The sequence below is a fragment of the Podarcis cretensis genome (genome assembly GCF_951804945.1).
Source record: "Podarcis cretensis genome assembly, chromosome: 16".
NCBI classification, from domain to species: domain Eukaryota; kingdom Metazoa; phylum Chordata; class Lepidosauria; order Squamata; family Lacertidae; genus Podarcis; species Podarcis cretensis.
The window spans coordinates 11,088,110-11,099,648 of NC_137186.1; the positions used below are offsets into that span (position 1 = coordinate 11,088,110).

General features: G+C 47.4%; 1 protein-coding gene across 7 annotated transcripts; it reads right to left on the reverse strand.

The window, feature by feature from the left end:
• Positions 1-358: 358 nt before the first annotated feature.
• Positions 359-6,798, reverse strand: LOC307205750 (complexin-3-like). 7 transcript variants are annotated; one of them, XM_079958524.1, is made up of 4 exons: positions 6,239-6,798; positions 2,967-3,138; positions 2,110-2,197; positions 359-1,300 (listed from the first exon to the last, which is right to left on the reverse strand). In XM_079958524.1, exons 2-4 carry the CDS (start codon positions 3,128-3,130, stop codon positions 1,094-1,096), a joined length of 459 nt encoding a protein of 152 aa, XP_079814650.1. In that variant the 5' UTR covers positions 3,131-3,138; positions 6,239-6,798; the 3' UTR covers positions 359-1,093. The 7 variants fall into 7 exon arrangements, with proteins under 7 accessions (XP_079814650.1, XP_079814648.1, XP_079814654.1 ...); XM_079958522.1 differs by having other exon boundaries at positions 2,967-3,141; positions 6,239-6,796; XM_079958528.1 differs by lacking the exon at positions 6,239-6,798 and adding an exon at positions 5,453-5,470 and having other exon boundaries at positions 2,967-3,141.
• Positions 6,799-11,539: the final 4,741 nt, after the last annotated feature.

Here is an 11,539-nt window from a genome sequence, read left to right on the forward strand (position 1 = left end):
CATTCAATGGACTCAATCCCTACCCCAGCAAAATAGCAGAAGTCTGGAAGCATTCCTGGTCTTGCTTTTGAGCTGCAATCTGGTGCTGTCAGATTACTGGGTAGGGCTCAGGGATTCTGTTGCCTTTTCAAACAATTCACCTCTGACTCTCTTTCTCTCTCCTTCCTGCCCTGTTTCCTCCCAGCTGCCTCTCTCCTACAGCTCCACCCTCCATCTTCTGATTATTCTCACAAGCTTTATGAAGCTCCAAGAATGAACAACAGCCTGGGTCAAATCTCTTTGTAATGGAGAATTAACAAGAGCCCCTCTTCAGATCATAATTCTGATTGTTACCAATAGCAAGAATGACGACAAGAGCAAAAGATCAACTGTTTTATTGAGACAAGGGACTCTGAACCCACAACATCACCCCAAAGACAGCAGGAACGTGGACTGTCAGGAGATGGACCATCTTGCCCGGGATTACCCAACCTGGCTGGTGGCCGCTCCCCAAAGCCCCAAGCACAGATCCTTCTCCTCCCACACTGCCCAAAATCCCAGCACCCAAAGACACGGGGACTGAACCGTGGGCCTTGTGCACAGCATTGATGTCCTCTGCCACTGGCCAGCTGAGTTCTCCTTGTGGCTGCTTCAGAGCAGCCATGTTCATGGTGGTACCACGGATTTTCTTCTTCAACAGACTTTTGATGCAAAGATCTTGAAGGACCTAACACTGGCAAGGGCAACCAGGCTGTGTGGAAGGAGCCATCTCAGGGAACCTCCCAGATAAACGTAAACAGTGGCCATGCAGCCGGTTCCAGGTGGCATCATCCTTGATGGCGCCCAACCTCTTGTCCCACCAGAGAGCCAGAAATTCTCCTACAGCAGTGGCAGGGAAGCTCTGTCTTACGGGCTTCATGAGACCCACCAAGACACACCCATCCAACCCACAAGTCCTGGGCTACAGAACCAAGACAGCCTTGAGTTTGGTGGACGCTAGGCCCACGTCAAGACGGTGGAGGGGCTTTGAGGTCCAGCGATCCGCAGTCACGCATCCCGGTGAATAATAACTCCTGTGTCCGTTGGAGTGAGGGTCCTTGTAAGGGGGGCTCACTCACATGACGGGGCACTGCACCGGGCGCTGCAGGGACTGCACGGCGCTCGCTGCCGTCACCCGCAAGGCGCTAAAATCCAGACCACCCAAGCTGGAGAAGATGGAGCTGGGATCTGTGGTAGCTTTGGGCTTCACAATAGCCAGGAGGTCCTGGGGGAGTTTTGTCTTGTTCCCAACCACTTCCAGCTGCTTCTTATCTGTCCGGTTCTGGGAGAGGAAGAAAGGGGTGCAGGGTGAAATTAATGCTGGACCATGGCTGTCACCCTTTGGGACTGGTAGGACGGAAGGCAAGGAGCCCAACAGTAGATGGCGCCAGTGGCAGGCAGAGCTGGCTAATGATGGCTTTCTTGCCACCCTCCTCTCTCTGTTGACTTCTACAAGGACAACGCTGAGACTAAGGAGGAGGGAGCCTTTCCACTTAAGATGCATTGTCTTGATTCACGTGTAATGCTCACCATAGCTAATGCTAACCACAGTTAATGTAGAAGCATCTGACAATCGCTTAAACCTTGGTTTCTTGTGTCACAGGCTAGTTAAATGCACCAGCAGGAGCAGCTGAGCCTTCAGAGTGGTTTTGATAGTTTTGTGGATCTGTAGCTGTTGGGCAGCGATGACTCCTTAACCGTTCTTAAGGAGGGCATCCAGGTTTGCGCATAATACTATGGTTAACATTAACTGAGGTGTAGGAAGGAAGCGACGGCAAACCTTGGTCTACAAGAGACTGTTAGCCATAGTCAGTAAATAGTAGTTAGCTGGGGAGCTGGGCTCACATATAACACTAAACTGTGGTTCAGCAAACTGGTTTAGCAAACCCTGGTTTAGCAAACTGGTTTAGCAAACCATGGTTTAGGTCACTAACTATGGGGAAATGGAGTTTGGAATGCCACAGTTGGGACACCACCACCAAGAAGCCCCTTCCCCTGCAGTCAGTTGTTTAATCTCTGGATATGGGGACCAAGGAAGGCCCCGTTGGAGACAGACAGGGCAAGATGTGTCAGGGAGAAGGCAAGCCTTACCTTGGGCAGCTGGTATTTCTGCCGGAGGTGGGCCCTCATAGTGGCCCGCTCAGCCTTCTGTTGAGCAAAGGCTGCGTCCCGTTTGCTCCTGGAGGAAAAAGAGAATCAAGATGAGCCACTCAAGCACGGGAATGAGATGCTTCTGGAAGAGGTGGGCTCGCCTCCTTTGTGGAATTTGTCAAAAGTTTGGGCAAGCAACTGCAGGTGCTTTTATGTGGGTGCTGGACTTCAGCCGTTTGTTTTCCACCATTGCTGTCAAGCGCAGAATGAGCACACGCAGAATTGGGTAATAGGGAAACCTTGAGAATTCCGGAGAAATCTTAGCATCATCTTCATTTTTAAAAAACGGGTTACTAGCCCTTATGGATGAAAGGGTAGGCAAACTCCTAGGGGGGTTAGGAGGTCCCTTCGTGCCCCTGCCAATAAAATATTTGAGGGGGCCAGTCCCCCACCCAAGTTGATGGACATTGCCATTCCAATGGTGGGTGAGTACCGTGTATTGTGATAAATTATACAGGGCGGGGCTTACCTGCCCCTGAATATTTTATTCAGATTAGCACCACTGGGCCACACCCAACACCAGTCTTACTTTTCACAGTTGTAGGGTGATGGAATATGTCCCTGACCTCTGACCATGCCTGGTTGAAGGACAGAGAGGGCCATTTGTGAGTGTGTGTGGAAACTAGCAAAAAGTGAAATTTACATCCGTTGCCCCGCCTACTTTTGCCTCTGGCCCCGCCCACCACCTGCATGTGGCCCCCAAGAGGTTGCTAAGAAGGCAATGTGGCCCTCGAGTTGAACCTTCTGGCTTAGGGTTTTGAGGTCCTCGGTCAGGAAAGGAGTAGAGGGACTCTTACTTGTGCTTTTCGCTGATCGGCTTCTTCAGAGCCGGAGGCTGTGCTCGGTTCTTGCTGTGGCACTTTTGGGAGCTGATGCCCTTCTCCCTGGGGAAGTCGGCCGAGACACAGCACAGCAGCTGTCTGGCCGGCACTCCAAACGCCGATTTCACTGCGGACTCCATAGGGAGGACTGCTGGAATGCAGGGCAGAGAAAAGGGAGGGGGCAAGGATGAACATGGCGGCTCACAATGTGAAATGCACAATCTTTTTTTAAAAAATGAGCATTTTGCGGGGAACCTGTCAGAATTCCTTTGCCAGATGACTAAAACAATACAGCGGTACCTCGGGTTACAGACGCTTCAGGTTACAGACTCCGCTAACCCAGAAATAGTACCTCAGGTTAAGAACTTTACCTCAGGATGAGAACAGAAATCCCACGGCGGCGGCAGCAGGCCCCATTAGCTAAAGTGGTACCTCAGGTTAAGAACAATTTCAGGATAAGAACTGACCTCCAGAACGAATCAAGTTCTTAACCGGAGGTACCACTGTATTTAAAAGGATAAAATGTGTTTTAATGACGATTCCAGTTTATTTCAGCCCTGGATAAAGTCCTTGATTCCATTCCGCTCTCTCCCACGAAAGCAGTTTAGGATCAAGGTTTCGTGGGTGCTAAGGCTGGGCAATCTATGGATCTATCATCCAAAACTGGTTTGAAGTCCATATCGTGATATCGGTTTCATAATTTCTGGCATGGCAATATATTGTGAATCGTGGGGTCAGTGTTTGTGTGCTATGCAGAAATCATGATGCAGGAAAACCCGTGAAGTTGGCCAATGCCTCTACTTACATGTAACTTCATTCTTATTTCAGACATCGTGATATATCGGTATATCGCAATGTTTAGCTGGTCATATATCACAGTGTTGAAAATCAGATATCGGCCAGTCCTAGGGGGTGCAATTTGTTGTCTGCAGGACAAGAGTAGCTATTTTATCTGTATATGCTCTCCATCGTAGTACAAGGAGAGAGAACCAGTGCCCCACTCACACAGAGTTTCAGAAATATTATTTGAAGCTATATAAGGAGGATAAGGGGGGGGGGGTGGCGCTGTGGTCTAAACCACTGAGCCTAGTATTTGCCGATCAGAAGGTCGGCGGTTCAAATCCCCAAGACGGGGTGAGCTCCGGTTGCTCGGTCCCGGCTCCTGCCAACCTAGCAGTTCGAAAACAATCAAAGTGCAAGTAGATAAATAGGTACCGCTCCGGCAGGAAGGTAAATGGTGTTTCCGTGCGCTGCTCTGGTTTTGCCAGAAGCGGTTTAGTCCTGCTGGCCACATGACCCAGAAAAACTGTCTGCAGACAAATGTCGGCTCCCTCGGCCAGTAAAGCGAGATGAGCGCCACAACCCCAGAGTCGTTCACGACTGGACTTAACTTTCAGGGGTCCTTTACCTTTACCTTAAGGAGGATAAAGGGCCCTTTGGGCTGAGAATCTGGGGGTGTGGGGTGTGTGTGAATTTATCCCAGTTAGTTTCCTCGCAGCGATATTTGCAGCAAAAAGGAAACTCTTGCAAAACCGTCACAGGTGGAAGAAATTAAGAATGTTATTTGTAATATGAAGTGTGGCGGCCAGGCAGTTTCCCCATGGGATAGTCTCTGACATATTCCGTAGCCCAAATCATATGAATCAGCAGACTGCTCTCTTTGAAGAACCGTCTGGTCCAAATCTTGTTTGAAGATTTAGACCGCCCCCCTCCCTTCACAGAAGGCAGAGCAGGAGGAACCATGAAGCTGCCAGTTCACAGTGAGCAGGCATTTGCAGGTCTCTATAAGAATATAATACACGCCTGGTTGCTGGATCAGGCCAGTTGCCCATCAAGGCCAGAATCCTGTTCTCACAGTGGCCAACCAGATGCCTGAGGTAAACCCTCAATCAGCATTCAAACACAAGAGCATATCTCCTCGCCTGCGGTTCCCAGCAAGTAGGATTCAAAAGCATTACTGTATCCAACTATGAGATCCATACTTAGAGGAGACCCGTTGAAATCAGTTGAAATCCACTGATTTCTAGGAGCCTGCTTGGCGTATGACTTCGCCAGATCTCACCCAGTAGACGCTGGGCTTCCCAATCCAGCAAGGATCTTCTGGCATGCTCTCACCCAAGCCCTCGGTGGGCTCCTTTTTCCCCATCGAGGGCCACATTCCCTCAGGAATAATCTTTTAAGGGCCTCATACTGGCAGCGAGTCAGACCCAATGATGGTTGGAGCCAGAGATGCAAAAATATTCTAGGACAACTAATCTGGGATAAAGATCACCCTGCTTCAAATTTCATCACATATTAAGAATTCTCAGTCTTTCATATCCTCCAACATTTCTCCGATGAAAATAGGGATGTCCTATTCCATAATAATAATTTTATTATTTATACCTCACCCATATGACTGAGTTGTTCCAGCTACTCTGAGCGGCTTCCGACATATATAACAACATAATAAAACATGAAACATTTAAAACAGGGGTCAGCAAACTTTTTCAGCAGGGGGCTGGTCCACTGTCCCTCAGATCTTGTGGGGGGCTGGACTATATTTTGAAAAATAATAATGAGTGAATTCCTGTGCCGCACAAATAACCCAGGGATGCATTTTAAATAAAAGCACACATTCTACTCATGTAAAAACACACTGATTCCCGGACCGTCCACGGGCTGGATTTAGAAGGCGATTGGGCCGGATCCGGCCCCTGCGCCTTAGTTTGCCTACCCATGATTTAAAATATACAGGGCTACCTTCAGCTGTCTTGTAAATGTTGTATAGTTACTTACAGTGCTTTTTTCTGGGGTTACGCATACCCCTAAATATTTTTTGAATCTGTGTACTTTTGTCCATTTACTGTATTTATTTTCCCTGATTTGAACTATAAAAGGGTGATTTCCCTGGGGCAAAATGACTCAAGAACATTAAAAAAAAAAAGCACTGATTACTTATCTTCTTATCACATAACTCCAGACCCTCCAACATTTCTCCAATGAAAACAGGGGTGTCCTGACCTAAGGTAAAGCGGGACATTACGGGATCAAATCAGAAACCGGGACGGCTTCTGTAAATTGGTGACCGTCGCTGGAAAATAGGGACACTTGGAGGTTCTGGTTTTTATGCAGACTCGACTCTCAGGAAAGTACGGACAAAACCCAAGGAATCGGCCTCCTGCCTCTGGAAGCCAGAAATGTACAGGTACATCCCAGCTCCTGCTGGCATCTTCTCACCTGAATATTGCCCTGTTCTGTAAACTCACCTGGGAACCTGGGAGTCTTTTGTGCTTCTGTCAGGCATAGGTAGCTTGCTGGTCTTCTCTCTCCAAGTGCCCCAGAAAGAAGATTAGAGCTCTCGGGCAGCTCAAGCTATTTAAACAGGGATCAGAAGCGACGCAAAGACTCCGGCTGACGCCAAGCTGTCTCTGATCCACCTGGGTGACAGTCAGGCCATCCAGATGGCACCTTGAGCAAAACATCCGCTGGCTTGCCGTGTGGGACACCCGGCACGTGCTGGCAGACTGTGACACACTGCTCCATTTCCAAGGTATCTCAAACAGCTTGCTGGGGGATAGAAGAATTAGCTTCGTTTTTCTTTTTCCAAATTGCAAGTTCCTAGTCCTCATGGCTTGCTCCAAAAGAGGAAAACAAAGCAATTGCCAAGAACTGATATCAGTACAAACCCAGCACATTTGTATTTCTAGTTCAGCATTTCCCAAACTTGGGTATCCAGCTGTTTTTGGACTACAACTCCCATCATCCATAGCTAGCAAGGTCAGGGATGATGGGAAATGTAATCCAAAAACAGCTGGAGACCCAAGTTTGGGAAACACTGTTCTAGTTTATATACGGTCAAAACACCTCTGGCCACGTCACTCTACCGAATTTTAACTTACCTTTTTTAATTGTTTGCTTGAATGTCGCTTCAGTAATTGAATTGTATTATTCAAGAATTCACAGAATCACAGACTTGTAGATTTGGGAGAGACCACAAAGGTAATCTGTTCCAACCCCCTGCAATGCAGGGGTCTTTTGCCCAATGTGGGGCTCAAACCCACGGCTCTGTTTGTTTCATGCTCTACCAAATGAGCTATCCCTCAACTCCCATATTAAGAAGACATTTTACTGTCTTTCACCTGTTGAGGACTGGTGGGTCGAGGAATACCTGCAGGAAGTATCTCCGCCTGATTAAAAAAGAAGTACCACCTTATTATACCTTTTTTATATTAAAAAATGTATATTTCAAACTGTTAAATGAAGGAATGGTGCTAGTATTAAGGCTTTATTGGGTGAAATGTATTTTTAAAAACACGGCTTTCAGAGACACAACTTTTAACTGGCTTTCAAGGTGCTCCCTGGTTCATAAAGTACCAGGTTTTAAAATTTCACCCACAACAATTCTAAGATCAAGGAGTGTGGACTGAAAACTGTCTTGTACAATGTCACAAAACGAATTATCTATGGCTTTTAAACTATGTCATTTAAACTGGAGAATATCAGTTATTGGGCAGTATACAAAAATTGTCAACAAGCCAAGAATAAAATCAGTTTCCAAGGAAAACGTTCTTCTCTCCATGATCAAACCTATCCATACGGATTGCATTATTCATTCCTAATATATTAGCCTCGAATGTCTCGTGTACAAAAAACAGGGACACGGCTTGCAAATGCCTTGACGCCAATGCGCAGGATCATGGCCTCTGAGTCGCATCTCAACCATTGCACATTGCTGATGACTCTCCTGTTCCTTACGCTCTTTGCCAACCTAGTGCCCTCCAGACTTGGGGACTGCAAATCCCATGCAACCACAAGAAGAATTCACAAGCTTTTCTTTTGCAAGAGACCAAGGAACTTTTTATTTTTTTATTTTTAAGAGAGCTGCAATTTGTCGAGCTCTCAATTCCGCACCAGTGGACAGTTTGGGCTCCCATCACCCACTTCCAGGCAGAAATACCTCCGTGTTTCTGTATTAGGCCAAGTGAATCGCACGACACCCCCCCTTCCCGCCCAGGTTACTCAGACATCTCCCCTTCCCTCCTTTTTCTCTAAGCCGCTTAAGTATAACCCAGGTCTGGGTTCTACCACCTGCCAGGGCTTGTCCTTGGCCGGAGAGTCCCCCAGCTCATCGCGCTGCAATCTGTTTAGCGCGGCCTAAAACCCAACTGGTGCGTCAATCTGCTCTGAAGCTCTGTTCTTGATGGATTGCTTTAGACAGGAAAGCCTACAGCAAATGCGCCGACTTGGGAGCCAGGCTGTGCCAGGCTGCGGGCAGAGAATACAGAGGGCACACGACCCACATCAGCAGAAGGAGGCCATTTCCTATGTCCCAGAGACGTACCCTCCAACATTTCAACTTCCTTTTCCTGTGCATCAGTTCTGCTAAAGATTCCCTCTGCTGTTCGTTTAAATAGGAGACATTGATCATGCAAAATTTCCCACGCCAAGGGAGCTGCAGTCTCTTGTTGTGGCAGAGTCTATTATGCCAAGATTCTCATGCCTAGTCGAGGTTTCGTTATATGGAGGAAGATAAGGGAGCCTGGGAGCCTATGTACAGTATATGCCGGCTTCTAACAAGCCCGGATCAATTGACCTACAGTGGTGCCCCGCAAGACGAACACCTCGCAAGATGGAAAACCCGCTAGACGAAAGGGTTTTCCGTTTTGGAGGCGCTTCGCAAAACGAATTTCCCTATGGCCTTGCTTCGCAAGACGAAAATGTCTTGCGAGTTCCTGCGGGTTTTTTTCCCTTTCCCCCCCTTTTCCTAAGCCGCTAAGCCGCTTATCAGCTGATCCACTGATAAGCCGCTTAACAGCTGATCGCTAAAAGCCGCTGAACCGCTAATAGCGCTAATCCGCTAAGCTGTCAATGGGCTTGCTTCGCAAGACGAAAAAACTGCTATACGAAGAGCCTCACAGAACGGATTAATTTCGTCTTGCGAGGCACCACTGTATACTTCCATCAGAGGAATACGTGGCAATACCTATTACTTGGAATAAAGTATCTCCGGCCGCAGTACTTGAACACTCAACATGTAAAGGGCAAAGGCTGCAAGACATAGTCCAGCATAGATTTCTGGGCTAAATTTAGCAATGGAGTTCTGGGCGCTTTAACTGAAGCCACGTTAAAACTGCAGAGAATCCTTCGGTCAAGATGGTCTTCTAAGCGTTTCATATCAGTTTAAGAATGCCAAGGCAAAACAGGTGCTCTCCCACCTCCTGTCCTCCAATTAAAATATATGGCTTTTGAGCCCACGTAGAAACAAAACAGGTATGTTCCTTGCCTGTATGTAGCAATTAGCATTAACTGCTGAGCCAACTGACTGTAAAACTATTCAGGATAAAAACTAAGCCCACTAAATCCCCTGTTCTATAGATAAACATGTGGAGACGCTTTGTCAAGAACTGAATTGACATACAATATATATGTGTGTGTATAGATATATATTTATACACATACACACACACACACAGGAATGTGAGATCCTCAGTTGCTTTCAGGCTTTCATTGTATTTTCATTTCATCTTTATATGCATTTGATCGGTCACACTTATTGCTTTTACCGTATTTTTTGTATGTGTTTATATCTATCTATCTATCTATCTATCTATCTATCTATCTATCTATCTATCCACAAAACTAGAACAAACCTCAGAGCTCAAGGACAAGCTCACAACCTCGTAACTACACACACATTTTACACAGGTCAATGAGAAGTACTGGGACCCCATCCCATGAAAACCCTGATTCAGGGAAGCAGAACTAAACCCCCATCTTCCGACACACACACGGGTTGCTGTGGGGCATTTTAATACCCACCCCCAGAAAGTCATATGTATATTTTTGCAGTTTACATCGAAGGAGGTTTAAGGGTTGTTTGTACTTTGATTAAGACTTTGCACTTGTTTTAACAGATTAACACACTAGCCCTCTAGAACAGATCCACGAGAGGGATCAAGAGCAAGAACAGCCAACGGGGATCTGCCATGGGTCAGCCCTTGTGACTTTGTCATTTAAGCCTGAAGGGATGGCCCAGCCCAGCCCCACTGATTTGCAAAGCTGGAAGGATTCCAGCTCCCTGGACACATGCTTTTAAAAAAAGAACTCAAAACACACCGTGACGCCAACACCACGATCCGCCTCTGACCTAATTCATGTCACCTGATATTGTGCACAGATCAGAACATTGGGGTTTTTTCCAGCATTAGTAGACCCACTGAAAGTAATAAACAAAACGACTTCAACGAGTCTACTTTGAGTAGGACTAACACTGGATAAACCCCGTAATTACCCATTGCTGCTTGCTTGTCTCTAGATTACGCAATGTATTTCTCAGCACAACATACCCAGGTGAGTAAAAAGACGCCCATTTTAGGGTAAAAAGTGCTGCTTTTGTTCCTCTGCAGCAGCCCCCAAATTGCGACACTCCCTTCCATATAATGAAGATGCGACACTTCAGCCTGGCATTTGACAGCTAAAGGCATTTTGTTTTAATGAATTTATACTGCTCTGTTCTACTTCGACTGGGTTTACTCATTTTATAGCTGTTAAACATTTTCCTCACCATTTTTCGTAACTGAGTATTATTGTAATTTTGGGGACCTTATAGGAAAAGTTGATGGTGGTAGGAAATCTTATGGGGACCTATTTAAATACAAATCCCTGTATCATCCTAGTTCTGCTGGATCTCTCAGCGGCCTTTGATACAATCGACCATAACATCCTTCTGGACCGTCTAGAGGGGCTGGGAGCTGGGGGCACTGTTATACAGTGGTTTCGCTCCTTCCTCCTGGGCCGTGTTCAGAAAGTGGTGGTGGGGGATGAGTATTCAGACCCCTGGGCCCTCACTTGTGGGGTGCCTCAAGGTTCCGTCCTCTCCCCCATGCTTTTTAACATCTATATGAAGCCGCTGGGAGAGATCATCAGGGGGTTTGGACTGGGTGTCCATCAATATGCAGATGATACCCAGCTCTACCTCTCTTTCAAATCAGAACCAGTGAAGGCGGTGAAGGTCCTGTGTGAGTGCCTGGAGGCGGTTGGAGGATGGATGGCGGCTAATGGATTGAGGTTGAATCCTGACAAGACAGAAGTACTGTTTTTGGGGGACAGGGGGCGGGCTGGTGTGGAGGACTCCCTGGTCCTGAATAGGGTAACTGTGCCCCTGAAGGACCAGGTGCGCAGCCTGGGAGTCATTTTGGACTCACAGCTGTCCATGGAGGCGCAGGTCAATTCTGTATCCAGGGCAGCTGTCTACCAACTCCACCTGGTACGCAGGCTGAGACCCTACCTGCCTGCGGACTGTCTCGCCAGAGTGGTGCATGCTCTAGTTATCTCCCGCTTGGACTACTGCAATGCGCTCTACGTGGGGCTACCTTTGAAGGTGACTCGGAAACTACAACTAATCCAGAATGCGGCAGCTAGACTGGTGACTGGGGGCGGCCGCCGACACCACATAACACCGGTCTTGAAAGACCTACATTGGCTCCCAGTACGTTTCTGAGCACAATTCAAAGTGCTGGTGTTGACCTTTAAAGCCCTAAACGGCCTCGGCCCAGTATACCTGAAGG